Here is a 17,356-nt window from a genome sequence, read left to right as displayed (position 1 = left end):
GAAGGGCCTATTATACGCGCAATGGCCAAATTGATTAATGGCATATAAAGGCAGAGATATCTGTAATGGTAGTTTAATACTCTGACGATGTCAGCAGATGGCTGATGAAAGCTTAGTAGAATAAAAAAAAAATTAAATTATTTTAAAATTTTAAATTCTGGAGCTCGCGTATTTTTAGAATAGTTTGTAATATATGTATCATGTTTCCCTGAAAATAAGACCCTGTCTTATATTTTTTTGAACCCTGAAATAAATGCTTGGCCTTATTGCCATGCACTCAAAAGCCCAATTGGGCTTATTATCAGGGGATGTCTTATTTTGGGGAAAACAGGGTATATACAATTACTTTCTTCTTAAACATATTGCAACTTTGTAATCAATCTTTAATCTTTTTTGTAATTTTTTTTTAAAAAAATCTTCGGATTAAGTTAAAAATTGTAAATAAAATTTTGGCTATATAACTTGCATTATGGTAGTTTTTGTATAGGTTCACACAAATATCAGGATACAAAACACAAACTTATGACAGGACTCAACTAACATCAAAATGTCAAGGAAAGGAAATTTCAGGAAAAAAAATTGAATATTCTATTTTAAAACAAATAATATGTTGTGGTTGGATCTGGGTCAACATGATTTCTATAACACTCCAAAATGGGCACTACAGTTGGGGAATTATTTGGTAATACTATCCTGTAGGAGAAAGAATAACAAGAAATAATGAAATATGTCTTCGCTGCTACAAGGTCCAGTCCACACCAAAAAGATGATTGCTTTAATGTGGTAAGAACATACTGCTGAACATATTCCATCAGCTAACATTTAGCTCATGCAACTGGTATTATTGATTATTTTATTTAATATAGATAATTCCACTCTGAACATAAATTCTTTCTGGTAAAGTGTTTGATATAGAAAACATACTTTTGCATGATCTGCCATCACTTCCCAAGACAAAGCCCATCCGGCAGCGACAAGTCCTGCTTTTATAACTGCTGCTGAGCAAACAGATGTGTGAACATCTACCTGGCTTTCCATGCTGGTCTGGTTCACATGCATGGCTTCTTACTGGAATAGATAAAAAAGAACAAGTTGGAAATTATTTTTTTAAAAAAAAGTTGATCAAACTCCATAAGGCAAAAGATAAACCTGAACATTACAATGTCTTATTCATACTCAATAAGAAATAGTTCTTATTTCTTATAAATAATAACAGTTATTATTTAAAAAATACTACAGAACAATGTTTATCTTGTAGGACAGCGATGGCTAACCTTTTGCCATTGGGTGCCAGGAGGGGGGGGCAGGGAGGTTTGCGCACGCGTGTGCCCACACCCATAATTCTATACGCCCCACCCTGTGCATGTGCGTGCAACCCCCCTCCCCTCCGCTCCTGGCATGCGATGGCCTGGTAGGCCCATTTTTCTTTCTTACCTGGCTCCAGATCCTGTCTGTGCATCTGGGGAGGGCAAAAACACACCCAGGCCCTCTGGAGGCAGGAAACAGCTTGTTTCTCTACTTCTGGTGGGCCCAGAAGGCCTGAAAATCAGCTGGCCAGCTTGCACATGTGCACCACAGCTGAGCTGGAATGCCCACTGATATGGCTACGCATGCCACCTGTGGCACACATGCCATAGGTTCGCCATCTCGATTATAGGAGGATACAGATGTAATTTTGATTTTAAACATAGAAAAAGGGAATGCATAAAAAATATTATGGTGATAAACTCTGACATTTAGCTTCTATTCTTAACCATATTTCTTCATTTATTTCCATGATTGTTTGTATTAAACGGGGCCCTACTTTCTGTTTATCAACCATATAACCAATATGTTTTAATGGTAAATCAGAAAGACCCTGGGAGATTGGGATGGGTGGGTAAGATACTGCTTAGGGAATGGTCAAATAAGAGAGGGCATCACCTCCAGCTACATAATGGACAGAGAAAGAGATTCAAAAGGGACCATCCCTAACTCCTCAGGCTTAAAAGAGACTCTGGGAGATTTGCAAGATTCTGTTAAAATAGCTTTACAATAAAGTACTCTTAGCCATCTGGTCATGTTTCCTGTGGTCTGCCTGGGAAGGCTAACAATATACATGTATTATAAATTCCTGTAGTTCCTGTTGTTAAATCACTTGATTTTCAAAAATGCTTCAGAATTATTTGGAAGAAATGATTGGTATCATGCACGAATGCAAACTCGGCAACTTCTGTAAAAATCAGGAAAATGATGTTACTGCTTTAAGGAATCAACACATTCAAGCAATTATTCAAGCAGCAGTGCTATTTTTCTGGGATAAGGGAATGTGGGGAAAAAGTCATATCCATTTTAGTGAACAGTAGAAAAATACATGTCTCTGCAAGTTCAAGATCTAGATCCTTTGTTTAGAAACATTTCCAAAACGTGTGTAGCCCTAATATGTACATATATCAGGGTTTTTTTTTAATTGTTGCATTAATGCAAAAGAAGAGACTATTGCTTTAATTGTTTAATGACAGTCATAACAATATTAAACGGGTATTAAAAAGATGATAGCAATGATAGTTAAAATAGTACAAAGTCAAAAATTACATCTACACGATGATCTGAGAGAAAAGAGGAAGAAAAAAAAACATAACAAAAGGTCAGAAAATTCTTCTGAAACAGGATTGTAAATTTTAATTTAGTTATTGATACCAACCAAAGGTTTGGGATAACTTGGAGTGGAGCAGCTGTCCAAGCAAAGCCCACCATTGCTATTGAGTAGTGAATTGCTATCCTATTGCTACAGGGGAAAAAAAAAACACCCTAATTTTCTGCGGCTTTTATCGGTTCTTGTGCCCTTCTAGGATTGGGGTTACTGAAGAAAGTGAATAAATTGGAAGGTAGTTGGAAGGTTACAGATTACATATTAGGAACAACTGAAGATATCTGCTGCATGTCAAGACACTCATTAAAAAAACTTATTAAAAAGACACCAATAAATTCTATTACATGCCATAGAGAGATCAAGTTACATGACCAGACCTTGCACTCCATCTAATTTAAAAGGGAGAATGAATTCTAATGAAAAACCAACACTTTGAATTTGGTAGCACAAATCCTTGCACGATTTCTCAATCTTTCACATCAGAAAATGAAGTTTGCACAGTTTGATATCTGACATAAATCTCATCCTGGAATAGAATAGAATTCTTTATTGGCCCAGTGTAATTGGACACACAAGGAATTTGTCTTTGATGCATATGTTCTCAGTGTACATAAAAAGACAAGATACATTCGTCAAGAATCATAAGGTACAACACTTAATGATAGTCATAGGGTACAAATAAGCAATCAAATCATACTAGGAAACAATCAATATCAATATAAATTGTAAGGATACAAGCAACAAAGTTATAGTCATGCAGTCATAAGTGGGAGGAGATGGGTGATAGGAATGATGAGAAGACTATGTAATAGTAATAGTAATAGTAATAGTAATGCAGCCTTAGTGAATAGTTTGACAGTGTTGAGGGAATTATTTGTTTAGCAGAGTGATGGCGTTCGGGAAAAAAACTATTCTTGTGTCTAGTTGTTCTGGTGTGCAGTGCTCTTTAGCGTCGTTTTGAGGGTAGGAGTTGAAACAATTTATGTCCAGGATGCAAGGAGTCTGTAGATATTTTCTCAGCCCTCTTTTTAACTCGTGCAGTATACATGTCTTCAATGGCGCCTTTTTCTAATCTAAACCTAAATTTAAACCTTTTAGTAACCAAATTTGATCTTGCTGGAATTAGGCTAGTTTCAGAATGGAGAAAGAGAGCAGGATTCTTAGTAGCTCAAGATATGAAATTAATATATTATGAAGAATATACATTACTAATTACTAGAAAAGAAAACAGGGAACCAATTTTGCTTTTAATAACTGGAAAAAATGGCTGAATTTGTTAACCTTTCATGCAACAACATTTTATGCACCAACAATTTATAATCCCATTATTTTTTTTAATTAGGATGAGACACTTTTAATGAGCAAATCAACTTTCAAATGAAGAAGTTAGTTAATGGTATGTGGAGGCTTGCTCCAATGTAATGAGAATAAATTCTTAGGAACTTGTCCAATGAAGACCACAGCTTCCCACTTTTAACTACTAAATTTGCAATCCAATCAGTCATAAAGAAAACCACTATAAGTAATAACATTTCCGTTCAAATATTTGCCATCATAAGTAATAACATTTCCATTCAAATATTTTCATATTCTGACTGAAACAAAGCACCTTCTCAGCTCTGAGACCTAAATGTCACCTAAACAACATGTTTGTTTTTTTCCAACAAAAATATTGTTTTGTTTTTTTTCTCTGATAATCCATCAAACTGACCAGTTAATGGCAGATCCACCAAGCAGGTGAAATTATTTAAATAGATTAGTACTCAAATTCAATCCTCCACTTGCTGGTGTTGTTGTGAATTGCTTTTTGTTAGATGGGCAGCTATACAAATGTGCAAAATAAATAAATTAAAAAAGAGAAATGAGGTCTATAATTACCATAATAGAAAGAAATGTATTAAAAGACTATGCATACTTTAGAGAGCTAAAACCTATAAATAGAGAAAGATAATAAGACCAAATAGATAAAAATCAAATTCTGCAAAGGGATTGCAAAATAATAAAGTTCAAAAAAGCAGTGTTTATATTAGTAAATAAATGCTTATTTGAAACTGAATAAATTCTGAATTTGAAAAGAAAAACAGATTTTTGTGGATAGGGATGTATCCTGTTGATATATTCACAACAAAGTGTATAAATTAATGACAAATCTGACCAAGGAAAAGTTAATTTAGCAAAAGTAAAATTAGAAATATTAAAAACAAAGACTGATAAATCATAATAAAAGTGGGTATTTAATATTCCAAGAAACATAAGCCTGAATGTAATGCAAATTACAGTAATCTATGTAATTTTATGCAACACAATTGTAAATGTTTGCTAAAAATGGACGTTCCACCATTTCGAAAAAGCATCATCTAATATTGAAAGGAAAGAACAATGCAGCTAATTTGCTGGAACCTATGCAACCTAGAGCAAACAAGATGCATGCATAATAATAAAAAATAATAATCCTGAAAAATGGTTTGGACATATAGATGTTCTCTGAATAAAAAAATAAATGATGAGGATTTAACAATTAGGTTGCAATTTGTTCCCACAAGAAACAAATAGAATAGAAATGTAACTCTTTTCTCAAATGAAAGAGTTTTCTAAGGATTGAATTCAAACAGCCTTTAGAGCTTATTTTTTCTGACCTTTGTTTTCCCATGCCACTAAAAGAAGAACGGTAAAAGCTACTTGGTAACATTAATAGACTGTCACTCAAAGTATATACTAGCACCTATCTCTTCACAAATAAAACTATACTATTTTTTTTAAAAAAAACCAAAAACCAATAAAACTATACTATTTGAGAAATTCAAACTATGAATTTACTTATGTAAAAAAAAAAAGCAACTGACAGAAAAATACAGAGATTTAGGTAGGAGTGAGAAAGATATTTGCAACCAGGAGTTTGAAAAATACATGAATTACAAGGCATAAAACATGAAAATGCTCACATTAAGTTATATTCCTGAGCCAAATAAAAATGGTTGCAGAAAGAAAGCATCAAAGCCTATTGAGGTTAGCTGATACAGAATTATTTGACTATTGGGGGGGGGGGGGAGAGAGAGAGAGAGAGAGAGAGAGAGAGAGAGAGAGGAAAAATTTAACACAGATATAGCTCTGCAAACTGTCTACCAATGCAAACTAGAAATAAAATCCACATGAGTTATAGAATGGGAGCAACTCAAATATATCACACCTAAAATTATTTGGATGAAAAGCTAATGCATATATCTCTTAAAAAGAAAGTAAATTGCAGAACCCAATTAGAAATAGTCCTGACTGTCAAATAGAAACAAACAGGTGCAAGGTTTTAGATTTAAAAAAATGAAAAAGTAAAAAAAACCACCAAACCATGTAGTTTTTAATGAAGAAAACAGGATATCCCCAGAGAGAAGTAGTATTTAAATACAAATGAAGGCTTAGTTTTATGAGTAGCATCTAAGGAGGAGGCTGAAACTCAGGTGGGATTACTGAAAAAGAATCTGAGAAAACTAAAAGAAAAAAATAGCGTCTGATTTAGAACTGGCTGCTGACACATACCGTAGTTAGACCCAGACCTAGAATTAACATTTCAAAGATCTAAGAAAAGAATCCATGTTCTGCTTCTCAGTTACAGCAGAGAAGATAATCTAAAATAATCTGCTACTCAGCTACAGCGGGGAATATGCCTTATTCCAATTCACGGAAAGAAGTATAGGGACTGCCAACAGCAAAGGCGCAGACATAGAGGAAAGCTGCATGACAAGAAATGAAATCCTTGCAAAAAAAAAAAAAAAACCACCACCTCCAAAATATATCTAGTTTTTGTGAGATTGGACATTTCCATAAGCATCAGGCTTTGTTCTGAAAATCCATTTTAGACCCTGTGGATTTTCTTGCCCTTTGGTAATTCATATAGAATCTATATTTTGGGGATGGTGTTTTTTGTGTTTGATTTTTTTTTTGCAAGGATTTCATTTTTTGTCATAAAGCTTTCTTCTATGTCTGCGCCTTTGCTGTTGGCAGTCCCTATACTTTTTTCCGTAAATTGGAATAAGGCATATTCCTCACTATAGCTGAGTAGCAGATTATTTTAGATTATCTCCTCTGCTGTAACTGAGAAGCAGAACATGGATTCTTTTTTTAGATCTTTGAAATGTTAATTCTAGGTCTGGGTCTAACTACGGTATGTGTCAGCAGCCAGTTCTAAATCAGATGCTATTTTTTTCTTTTAGATCTCACAAAACTAGATTAGGACTGTCGCAAAGGTGTTTTTTCAGGAGTCAACTGGACTTTATGGTTTTTTCTTTGAAGACATTTCGCTTCTCATCCAATAAGCTTCTTTAGCTCTGAAGCTTCTTGGATGAGAAGCGAAACGTCTTCAGAGAAAAACCAGAAAGTCTAGTTGCCTCTTGAAAAAGCACCTTTGGGACAACCATGACCTACTTGGATGACTGAGAATCTCCATAGACATTTAGATTAGGACTGCACACAAAAATCTAAATTGGCAACACTTGCCAACCACCAAGTTTTGAAAAGCTAGAGAAATAAAACTGGTATGTATATTACAGAAATTCAAATATGAGCAGCTGAAATACGATCTGATAAACTAAATCAAATTGTGCAGAATATGGATTTTTGAACAGGGAAATTTAAAGCCCTTTAGGCCATGGGTCCAGGTTATCTGAGAAACTGTCTCACTCTGATGGGATTGGCCCACCCCACTCGCTCTGGCAGAAGGGTATACTTTACATCCCATCGGCCAAGGAATTGCATCTTGCAGGGTCCAGGAGAAGAGCCTTTTCTGCTGCGGCTCCTGCCCTTTGGAATATCATGCCGCTCAAGGTGAGATCTGGTCCTAAAAGAGCCTGAAAACTTAGTTTTGCCAACTGGTTTGATGCTCCGATGGAGCAGTGGTGGGTTCCTCCCGGTTCTGCCCGATTCTGCTGAGCCGGTAGCGGTGATGATATGACATCACCGAACTGGTTCTGCCCCCCGCCCCCCCCATGTTATTCTTACCTTTTATTTGGCCCCACCCCCAAACTATTGCTGCCTCCTGAGTCCCAGCTGATGGACTATAAGGAAAAAAACTGTTTAAACTCTTGATGCAGGGCTTCAAAGGGCCACCCTACAGCTGATCAGTGTTAAAAGGCAGTGTGCTGGTAGACCGGTGCCTCCAAAAACAAATGAGTAGACCAATGCCTGCAAAAACAAATGACTAGTCCGGTTACAGCTCTGCAAGCAGTTAAAAGCCTGGTAGACCAGTACCTCTGCTAAATCCTAAAGAATTGTCACATGACCATCAAGCCACGCCCACAAAATAAGCCACACCCACAGAACCAGTAGTAAAAAAATTTAGAACCCATCCCTCGATGGAGGCAACTCAGTCTAGTAGATTAGTAGAAGAACCTCCCTACACCCCATCTATGCATTGCTTCTTTTGGGCTAATATTAATTCAATGTTTTAACTTTTAATAATGTTTTAATGTTTAATCTTGTAACCATTTTATTCTGTTATTTATGATATTGTAAGCCACCCAGATTCACTTGATAGTGAGATAGGAGACATGCAAAATAAATAAATAAATTATGGACTTCAGTTTAAAAGTGTCTATCACTAATCTTCCAAAGCCTATTGAATATAAAGATTTGGGCTAGGCTGTATATGAATTTCACAGGAAATGAACTACAAGATATATATACAGGCAGGCAGGCAGGCAGGCAGGCAGGCAGACAGACAGTATGTATGGATGTATGTATGTATGTATGTATGTATGTATGTATATATTCAGGTCTGTCTGTCTGTCTGTCTGTCTGTCTGTCTGTCTGTCTGTCTATCTATCTATTACATTCATCAGCTGGTACAGTAAAAACAAACATGGTGGCCCTATCATCTACAGAGATTGAATGCTGTGCTATGGAACAAACATTCAAAGAACTTGCCTGTCTGCTACAGATCAGGAAGAAGAGAAGCAGAGAGATCATCATCCTCAACAACAACAGCAATAATAACAAACATAATAACACTGAGAAGAAATGGATGAAAGAAACACTAGTGTTATCTCCCTGCTACAACTAAAAATAATTTGATCATTTGAAACTACACCATTTTATCCATGAGGCTTTTTAAAAGAAAGGGAAAACAGTAGAGATTAACAAGATTTTAGAGCAAACATTAATACTCTGAGGATTAGGAAAACATTTCCTTTTTATGGTTGTTGTCAAGCAGGAAGGTACAAAAGGTTAATCAGGATCTGTGGGTTGATTGCCGAGTGATTTGTGATATAGATTGGCAAAGATTTCCAATTCCCGATTGCCACATAGCAACACCAGTTAAAAACAAGGACTGCATTTTTATGTAAAAGGCCCTGAGATCTCACTTTTAGCACTGATCACTATTTGTGCCTTATTCTGTACAGGTACGTTAATTATTAGTGTATGATTGCCTGCCTAAATCAATATTTTTCATCTTTTTGATAGATTTCATAATTCTACTAAAAACAAGGAAGCCTTGCAACACTGAAACCTGAACAATGTAGGAATGGAATATTTGTAATGGAATATTTCTTTTTCAGGAATTTTCTGAGTAGTACGGTAAAGTTGTTTAATAAGCAAATTACTTTATTTTAATGTGATAGATTGATTATTTCGAACTCATAAAATTATGACTGGAATTGTTTCCCCTCCTGGAAATAATCATAATATCCAGTACAAGACATTTTGTAAAATAAACATATTTTAACTAAATATAATAACATCAAAACACATACACACCAAGCTTGACAATTAAAAAATGTCATGATTATACTCATTCATAATAACAAGCAACAGCAATTAGACAAACATAATTCCACAGTTTTGCAATACCACTAGAGAGACCACCCCAAATGATATAAAGGAATACAAGATTTCAAATTCTCCAGAAATCTTCTATGACTACAGTACCACAGAAATAATATGATAAGAGTCATGGCATAAATAGAAACTAGATAGGGAATGCCGTACACATTGATTTATGAATTCAGATATTCATATCAGATTAACTGGAACCTAGGATAATATAAGTGATTGCTGATAGTCTGGCTGAAAGTCTAGATATTATTCTTGAAAAATTTTGGAATATCAGAAAATTAGGCTTGACAAAGGTCTCTTAAAAATAGAAGAGAAGGATGCCAAGGAAGAATAGACCAGTCAATCTGCAAAGAAGATTCTAGAGGAGATGATAAAATAATCAGTCCCAAGCAATATTTCTTAATTAATTTAATTTAATTTAATTTAATTTAATTTAATTTAATTTAATTTAATTTAATTTAATTTAATTTAATTAATTTAATTTATTTAATTTAATTTATTTAATTTAATTTTATTTTATTTAATTTTATTTTATTTTATTTATATGCCGTCCCTCTCCGAAGACTCAGGGAGGCTCACAATACATTTTAAAAAATCATTATAAAAAAACATTGAAAAATTAAAAACATTAAAAACTCATTCACACCATTCATGGCTGGATCTCACCAGATCACAAGAGCGAGATCAACGGCCCCAGGCCTCCCGGAAAAGCCAGGTCTTCACCGCTTTTCGGAAGGCCAATAGGGTGGGGATGGTCCGGACCTCAGGAGGTAAATGGTTCCAGAGAGCTGGGGCAGCCACAGAGAAGGCCCTCCCCAGTGGGCCCACCAGCCAGCATTGTTTAGCTGACGGGACCCGGAGGAGACCAACTCTGTGGGATCTTACCGGTCGCTGGGAGCTATGCGGCAGAAGGCAGTCTCGAAGATAACCTGGCCCTGAGCCATGTAGGGCTTTAAAGGTAATAACCAACACCTTGAATTACCTTAGAGATTAGCATGGATTTATAAAAAATAAGTTGTGTCATTTTTTAAAAAAAAGCCTAATAGATTGAGGGAATATTATCGACATAATATAAATTAAATTATATTGGTAAAATATGTACCAAAAATGACCAAAAATCTATAAGTGTTGCTTCCAAAAATGGCAAAGAGAAACAATCTGATATAAGAATAGCTATTAGGGTCAATAGGGACATTTATAAACTGGATCTTTGATTAAAAAAAGGAGGTCAATCCATTCTTTGCATAGAATTGATGAAAAAAAAAAGAAACAAAGAGTTTAGAACTTAGAGTATCACACACAGCACTTGTTTTGGAGAAAGAAAAAACAATGCTCATTGGAATCCTTGACAGTGAAATTGCAATTCTTGGCTTCTACTACAGTTGTATAATTGGTTTCCCTGCACTTGCTGGGTGATCTCTAGAAATACCATGGCTCAATACTATGCAAATGCTTTGAATCAGGGCCGTGTTGTTAAAGTCATTAAAGCGCCTGCGGTCTTTCCAAAGTTGCACGAATGCTTTACAAGGTGGTCCCAGTTGTCCTCATCAGTGAAATTAGTCATTATGCCTGCTGCTTATAGAGCAACTGCATGAATCTTGAAAAAGAAGCAAAGCTTCTCTGAGTAGCAAAGCATCTCATTTGAAGGATGTGCCCAACCTTACCATATAACATTTGCATGTTAATTAAGTATGTGCTGGATGTCAAGTACTAAAGTAGACTGAGAACTGGCTTGAAAACAATGCTCAATAATCCTCACCAAACTACAGTGAGAGATACCAAGTGAGATATAATGGAATTTGGCGCCGGATTTGGTACTCATCAAGGTTTTTTTTAATTAGTTTGATGCAAGAAACAGAGAGAATGTTGATCTCAGATGATACAAAATTAGGGGGGATAGTTAATACTCTAAAAGATAGAAAGAAAATTCAAAATGATATTGATAAATTAGGGAAGCAGGCTAAAAATGACAAAGGCAACTGAAATGTTCTTCATAAGAAAGACATATCAAATGCTTCGAAATAGGAGTGGAAACACCTGATTAATCCATGTGAAAAGAAACCTGGAGTTCTAACTGTTCAGAAAATTAGTATGATTGATCAGTGTGGTGTAACTGCTAAAAAAATCAAATACAATTTTAGAATGTATTAACTGAAGTGTAATATCCAAATCAAATCAAATAATAAAAAAAAACTGGTTCCAACCAACTGTACATTCTTTTTGTTCTTGGTGAATTTATGGTAACCCTATGCAGATGTCTATGAGCATCTTGATGTGAAACAACAAGCTTCAACTAAAACCTTGCAACACTGAGTGGTTTTGGGTGTTGAGGGGCCCTGATTCTAAGACTACTGGTGGTCTATAGGATTACACTGTCCCACACAGACCATGTGCACAGTCCTGGACTGATAACTCCTGTTGGAAGAGAAGGAAGCAGCTGTGGCTAGAGCAGTGGTCACCAATCAGTGGTCTATGGACCACTGGTGGTCCGCGAGAAAATTTTGGTGGTCCAGAGAAAAATTATTTGCATTTTTTATATTGCACTAAATCAGGGCTCCTCAAACTACGGCCCCTGGGACAGATACGTGCAATGAATGCTTGTGTTGCTGCAGAGAGTTTCCCCCTTCGGGGTCTTTTTGTGTGGGTAGGAGGGGGGAGAAATTCTGAATTGGGGTCTGCTTCAGCCTTCTGGTGTGGGGCTTTGGGCAAAGGCTGGAGGGAAGTGCCACTGGTGGAGAAGAGCTGGAGGGCCTTGTTTCAGTGGGATTGCATCATGGCCTGGAACTGACTGATCATCTCAGCCCGCTGAGCCTCCAGGCACTGGTACCTGGCCTTGCACTCCCACAGGTCTTCCCTCTGCTTGGAAAGCCTATGCTCGTAGTCCTTAGTGAGGTGCTTCTGTTGAGCCTCCTTTTTGGCCAGATACAATTTGAACCAAGCCAGCTGTTTTGCCAACTCTTTCTTGTGATGGCTGCTTAGCTCCAACAACTGCTTCCTGTTGGGGCCCTAAGGAGTCCGGGCGGGGAGGTGAGCTGGGAGGGGAGGGGTGAATAGAGGCTGGCGAGGTGCTCTTCGACGTGAGTGACATTGAGTTGGCCATGCCCACCCAGTCACATGGCAACCTAGCCACGCCCATCCAGCCAGTTATTAGGCAGATCATATTAGTGGTCTGTGGGATTTAAAATTATGAATTTAGTGGTCCCTGAGGTTCAAAAGGTTGGTGACCCCTGGGCTAGAGAGCCTTTGCATAACTTTGTACTCTGTGGCAGTTGTGCCCATTTGTGGATCAAGGAGCTCTACTAACAGTCATCCATGTCCTGGTCACCTCCTGATTGGACTACTACAATGTGCTTTACATAGTGATGCCTTAGAGTATATTGAGAAACTTCAACTGTTGCAAAAGTGCAGCAGCATGAATAATTATCCATGTCTGTAATGGTTACCCAGTGTGTTTATGGGTCCAATTCAAGCTGCTGGTATTGACCTTTAAAGCCTTACAGAGCTTGGGACTTTGGCCAGTTCTTTTCTCTCAGCCCAACCCACCTCACAGGCAGGGGTGAAATCTAAATATTTTTGCTACTGGTTCTGTGGGTGTGGCTTAATTAGTGGGCAGGGCTTCGTGGTAAGGTGACTGGGTGGGTGTGGCCAAGTCAATGTCACTTCTTTGCCTTTTTTTAACCTACAAAACACAACACAACACAACTGGCTCACCCACAATGTAAAAGCAGCTGTGCTAGACCCAAAATGGCCCCGCAATAAGCAGGAACCTCACACAGCCACAAAAAGCCCAAAAAAACAACTTTCACACTTTACACACACACAACACAACACAACACAACTGGCTCACCCACAATGTAAAAGCAGCTGTGCTAGACCCAAAATGGCCTCTGCAACAAGCAGGAACCTCACACAGCCACAAAAAGCCCAAAAAAACCAACTTTCACACTTTACACACACAAAATTCCACATACAGCTTTGTGAGATTTTGTGTGTTTGTGTAGTTAGAGTGAAACACTACAGAAACACACTAAATCTCACAAAGCTGCACAAATATTATTTTATTTTAATTTATTTTTATTTTTATAAAAAAGCAGCTAAATTTAGAACTTCCTAAACTTTAAATGGCTAGGTCTAAAAAAAGAACAACTAAAAAAAACCCAATTAACTATTTCTTTTAAAGCTCCCAAAGGGGAAAAAAAATTACCCAATAGAACAAAGGTCTCCAACCTTGGCAACTTTAAGACTTGTGGACTTCAACTCCTAGAATTCCTCAGCCAGCTTTACTGGGAGTTGAAGTCCACAAGTCTTAAAGTTGCAGATAGAGCTGCTCACTGATGAGCTTGATTGCAGGCAGGGAGATTCAGTTGCTTGCTGATGCAATGGATTGCAGGTATTACAGCAAGCGAAGCAAGGCAGGCGTTGTGACCAGCAGCTAAGATAAGCAAGGGGCTGGGGGGGAGGGAGAAAAAAAGAAACTTTTTTTCTTTTAAATGGGTCTGACAATCCAAGCTGGGATTGTCAAAGCGTGGATCGTTAGAGCCATTTAAAAGGAAAAAAAGGCTCTGATGATCGCGCGGCTCAGCTGGGCATGGGGGGGCGGGGGAAGGGATTTTTGCTACCGGTTCTCCGAACTGCCCACCGCCATCGCTACCTACTCGCCCGAGCCGGTCCGAACCAGGAGCATTTCACCCCTGCTCACAGGGCAGTTGTGGGGAAAGCTGGATATGTTCACCACCTTGAGCTATTTGTAAAAAATAATAATGGCAAGAAATAAATAGGTTGGATAGATAGATGATAGATAGATAGATAGATAGACAGACAGACAGACAGACAGACAGACAGACAGACAGACTCTTTCAGATTTCATCTGCTTGTTCTACTAGATCCAACAGAATGGGTATGTTATAGGTTCCCTCATCAAGGGATTCTCTTTTGTTATTTCTGCTTTTATAGTTATTATTTTTTTAATAATTACATAATAGTTTCAGTTAATGATTGTTTTATATTTACTACTTTAGAGGATTGCTGTAGGTTTCCCAGAGTCACTTTCTGTCACATGGGTGACCATTTAAATTTATTTAAATTTATAAATTTAGAATGAATGAATGAATGCATGAATGAATGAATGAATGAATGAATGAATGAATGAATGAATGAAGTGAATGATGAATGTAAGGATAGCTCAGAATTTATATCCCAAAAAATAAAGAGAACAAGTTTCTCAGATCTTAATTTCTAAAGAATAATTTCTAAAGAAATATAATGAATAGGGATGAATGTATAACCTATTTCAGTGATGGCTAACCTTTTTGTCGTCACCTGCCAAAAGGGCACACACGTATCTGCACCCATAATGCAATCCATAATTTCATCTGTCATCATCTGTAACCTGTCAATCTAGATGATAGGCTGTGACAATTCAAGCCTGGAAAATGACTTTCTGAGCAGCCAATCAAGAGTGGGAAGGCTTACCCCTTATGTATGTTTTTAAAAAAGAAGAGGACACTTCCTTGTCTTTTTGTCTTTACTTTTCATTGGAAAAGTGGATGCGTAAATTGCAAAACTGGCTCCAAACTGGTGAGCAGAGCCTTGAGCCTTACTGAATTGGAGGTCTAGGTAAAATACAATAATCTTGGGATTCATGAAAGCTAAAAGTGTGTTAGAGGTTCAGCTCTGTTCTAGGCAAAATTATTTGAATGGTGATACCTTTTCTTCTGCCTTTGTTCCAGGTAACTATGCATACATAACTGGCAGTGCTAATACCCTCAGAAGACATAATTATTTTCTTTTTGATTCCCTCTGTCTTTCTGTCTTCTTGGCATCTCTTTAATTCTACAATTGTGTATACATAATAAAAAGACTTGCATTCTTACTGCTCATATTCTGAAAGGAATGCAGTCACAGTACATATAAACAGTTTCTCCTTGGGAGATGTAGAACAGCAAATGAGGATTATGAGGTAAGGCTTAGGAATCCTCAGAAGGGCTAACAAATCATGTCCAGATGAGTGTGTATTTGCAAATATGCTGTAATTCCAAATGATTTATTTTGAAACAGGCAAGGTCAGTGAATTCCCCCCCTCATATTTTCATTTAGATCTTTGCTCCATAATCAAAACGCAATAAAAATTAAGCAATACTAGTCAAATATTTCATAGCTATCTCTCTAAATGTTAAATGTAATTGCAAATTAATTTTTAATTACACCACAAGAATTTTCCCCCTCTTCTATGCTTAGCAGGTGCCCTGTGTTCTTAAAACACAGGCTCCTTGGAAATAAATGTTTCAATAAATCTAATCTTATCTTATCTTATTTTATCATCTTATCTTATCTTATCTTATCTTCTTAGCCTAGCCTCGCCTACCTTAGCTTAGTTATGTGCATGTACATGTGTTCATATACATATGCATATTTCTCACTGCTCAATTGCTTTTTCTGATTGGATAATGAAATGCTTTGTAACAAAACCACCTTCTGCATAAAAATGGCATATTTACCAGTCATTCATCATTCTTGTGCAATTATTCACATCTAATTATTCACAGCAATTCTTTTTTTGTGTGTGTGTACATTTCTTTGTGTTTTCTTATTGAAAGTTATACAGCATACAGCCCTTTCGAGGTTAGTTAAGTTATAGTAAACGTTTCACGAAAATAACAGTACATTTAATCTCCACTTCTTTATGATCAGTGCAACTTATTTCTGTTCTGGCATTTTCTCCATTTCTGCTCAAAATAATTGAGCATTGATGTTGAACAAGGCAGGAGTGAAAAGATCTAGTGGCCATCAAAGAGATAATTTTTGAAAAGCCACATATTTATCCTTAGCAGCATGCTACATTTGCAAACTTGTAACCATGGAAAATATAATTATAAGCTATGTAAGTGTCTCATTGTTGCTATTAATTTAATTTTGTAAAGTTCATTTTCAACTATTGTGGATATTCTAATATGAAGAGACTCAGAGTCAGTCATCTTATTGGACATATTTATGTGCCTATTATTAATCGATTTGCCCGATTTGCCAAAATTTAAGTTGTATCAAATTATATAATAGTAGTCTAATGGAAATCTGAATTATTAAATAAAAAATTTAGGTGAGTTCTGTGCTGTATACACCTCTTCATGGTACAAAAACTGTCATGCAAAATCACTCATAATTCTGCCAGATGAAATCACTGACACTTTTCTTTAACTTTTTATAATGTTAGTATTCCTAAAAAAAAAAAAAAAAAAAAAATAGGTGAAAGCCCCATTATTTACTTTCTCACAAAACACTGAAAAGCTTCAAAGTATCTCCCCTTAAGCAATTGCTATATATATTGCATGCAGAAATATAATACAAAGCCAGAATTAACAAGTCATTAACAGGCAGCAAATATCATTTCTGTGAAGAAGCTGAAGAAATAATGGACCACCTAGTTAGCTGCTGCAAGAAGATCTGACTACAAGCAATGGCATGACAAATAACAACAATGGTACATTCAAAATCTGCAAGAAATACCACCTGCCTCCAAGCAAGAACTGGTGGGACCACAAAATAGATAAAATAATAGAACACGAAGAAACTAAAGTGCCCTGGGACTTAAGGATTCAAACAGACAAACATCTGCCACATCACATTCCAGACTTAACAATTGTCAATAAGAAAGACAAAGAAGTCTGAATAGTGGATGCAGCAGTGCCTGGAGATAGCAAAATAGAAAAGAAACATCATAAAATACAAAGATCTGAAAGTAGAAATAGAATGACTGTGGTAAAAGAAAGCAAAGGTAGTACCAATAGTAATAGGTGCCTTGGGGACAATCCCAAAACAGATGGAACACCACACGAATACCATTGGCACCAACAAAATCATTATCACTCAATTGCAAAAAGCTTTGTATGGAATGGCTAACATCCT

General features: G+C 36.5%; 1 protein-coding gene across 1 annotated transcript in view; it reads right to left on the bottom strand.

Annotated features, from left to right (window-relative positions):
• Positions 1-17,356, bottom strand: part of LRP1B (LDL receptor related protein 1B) — a 989,801-nt gene that overhangs the window by 274,633 nt on the left and 697,812 nt on the right. Inside the window, exon 10 of the mRNA XM_070957016.1 lies at positions 925-1,068. Coding sequence (XP_070813117.1) covers positions 925-1,068 — 144 coding nt within the window. The remainder of the gene's footprint in view (positions 1-924; positions 1,069-17,356) is intronic.

Source organism: Pituophis catenifer, unplaced genomic scaffold, assembly GCF_029215685.1.
Source record: "Pituophis catenifer annectens isolate HBS135680 unplaced genomic scaffold, rPitCat1.0.hap2 SCAF_1, whole genome shotgun sequence".
NCBI classification, from domain to species: domain Eukaryota; kingdom Metazoa; phylum Chordata; class Lepidosauria; order Squamata; family Colubridae; genus Pituophis; species Pituophis catenifer.
The sequence above is the reverse complement of the archived record's forward strand: the minus strand, read 5'-3'. Positions and strand labels throughout refer to the sequence as shown.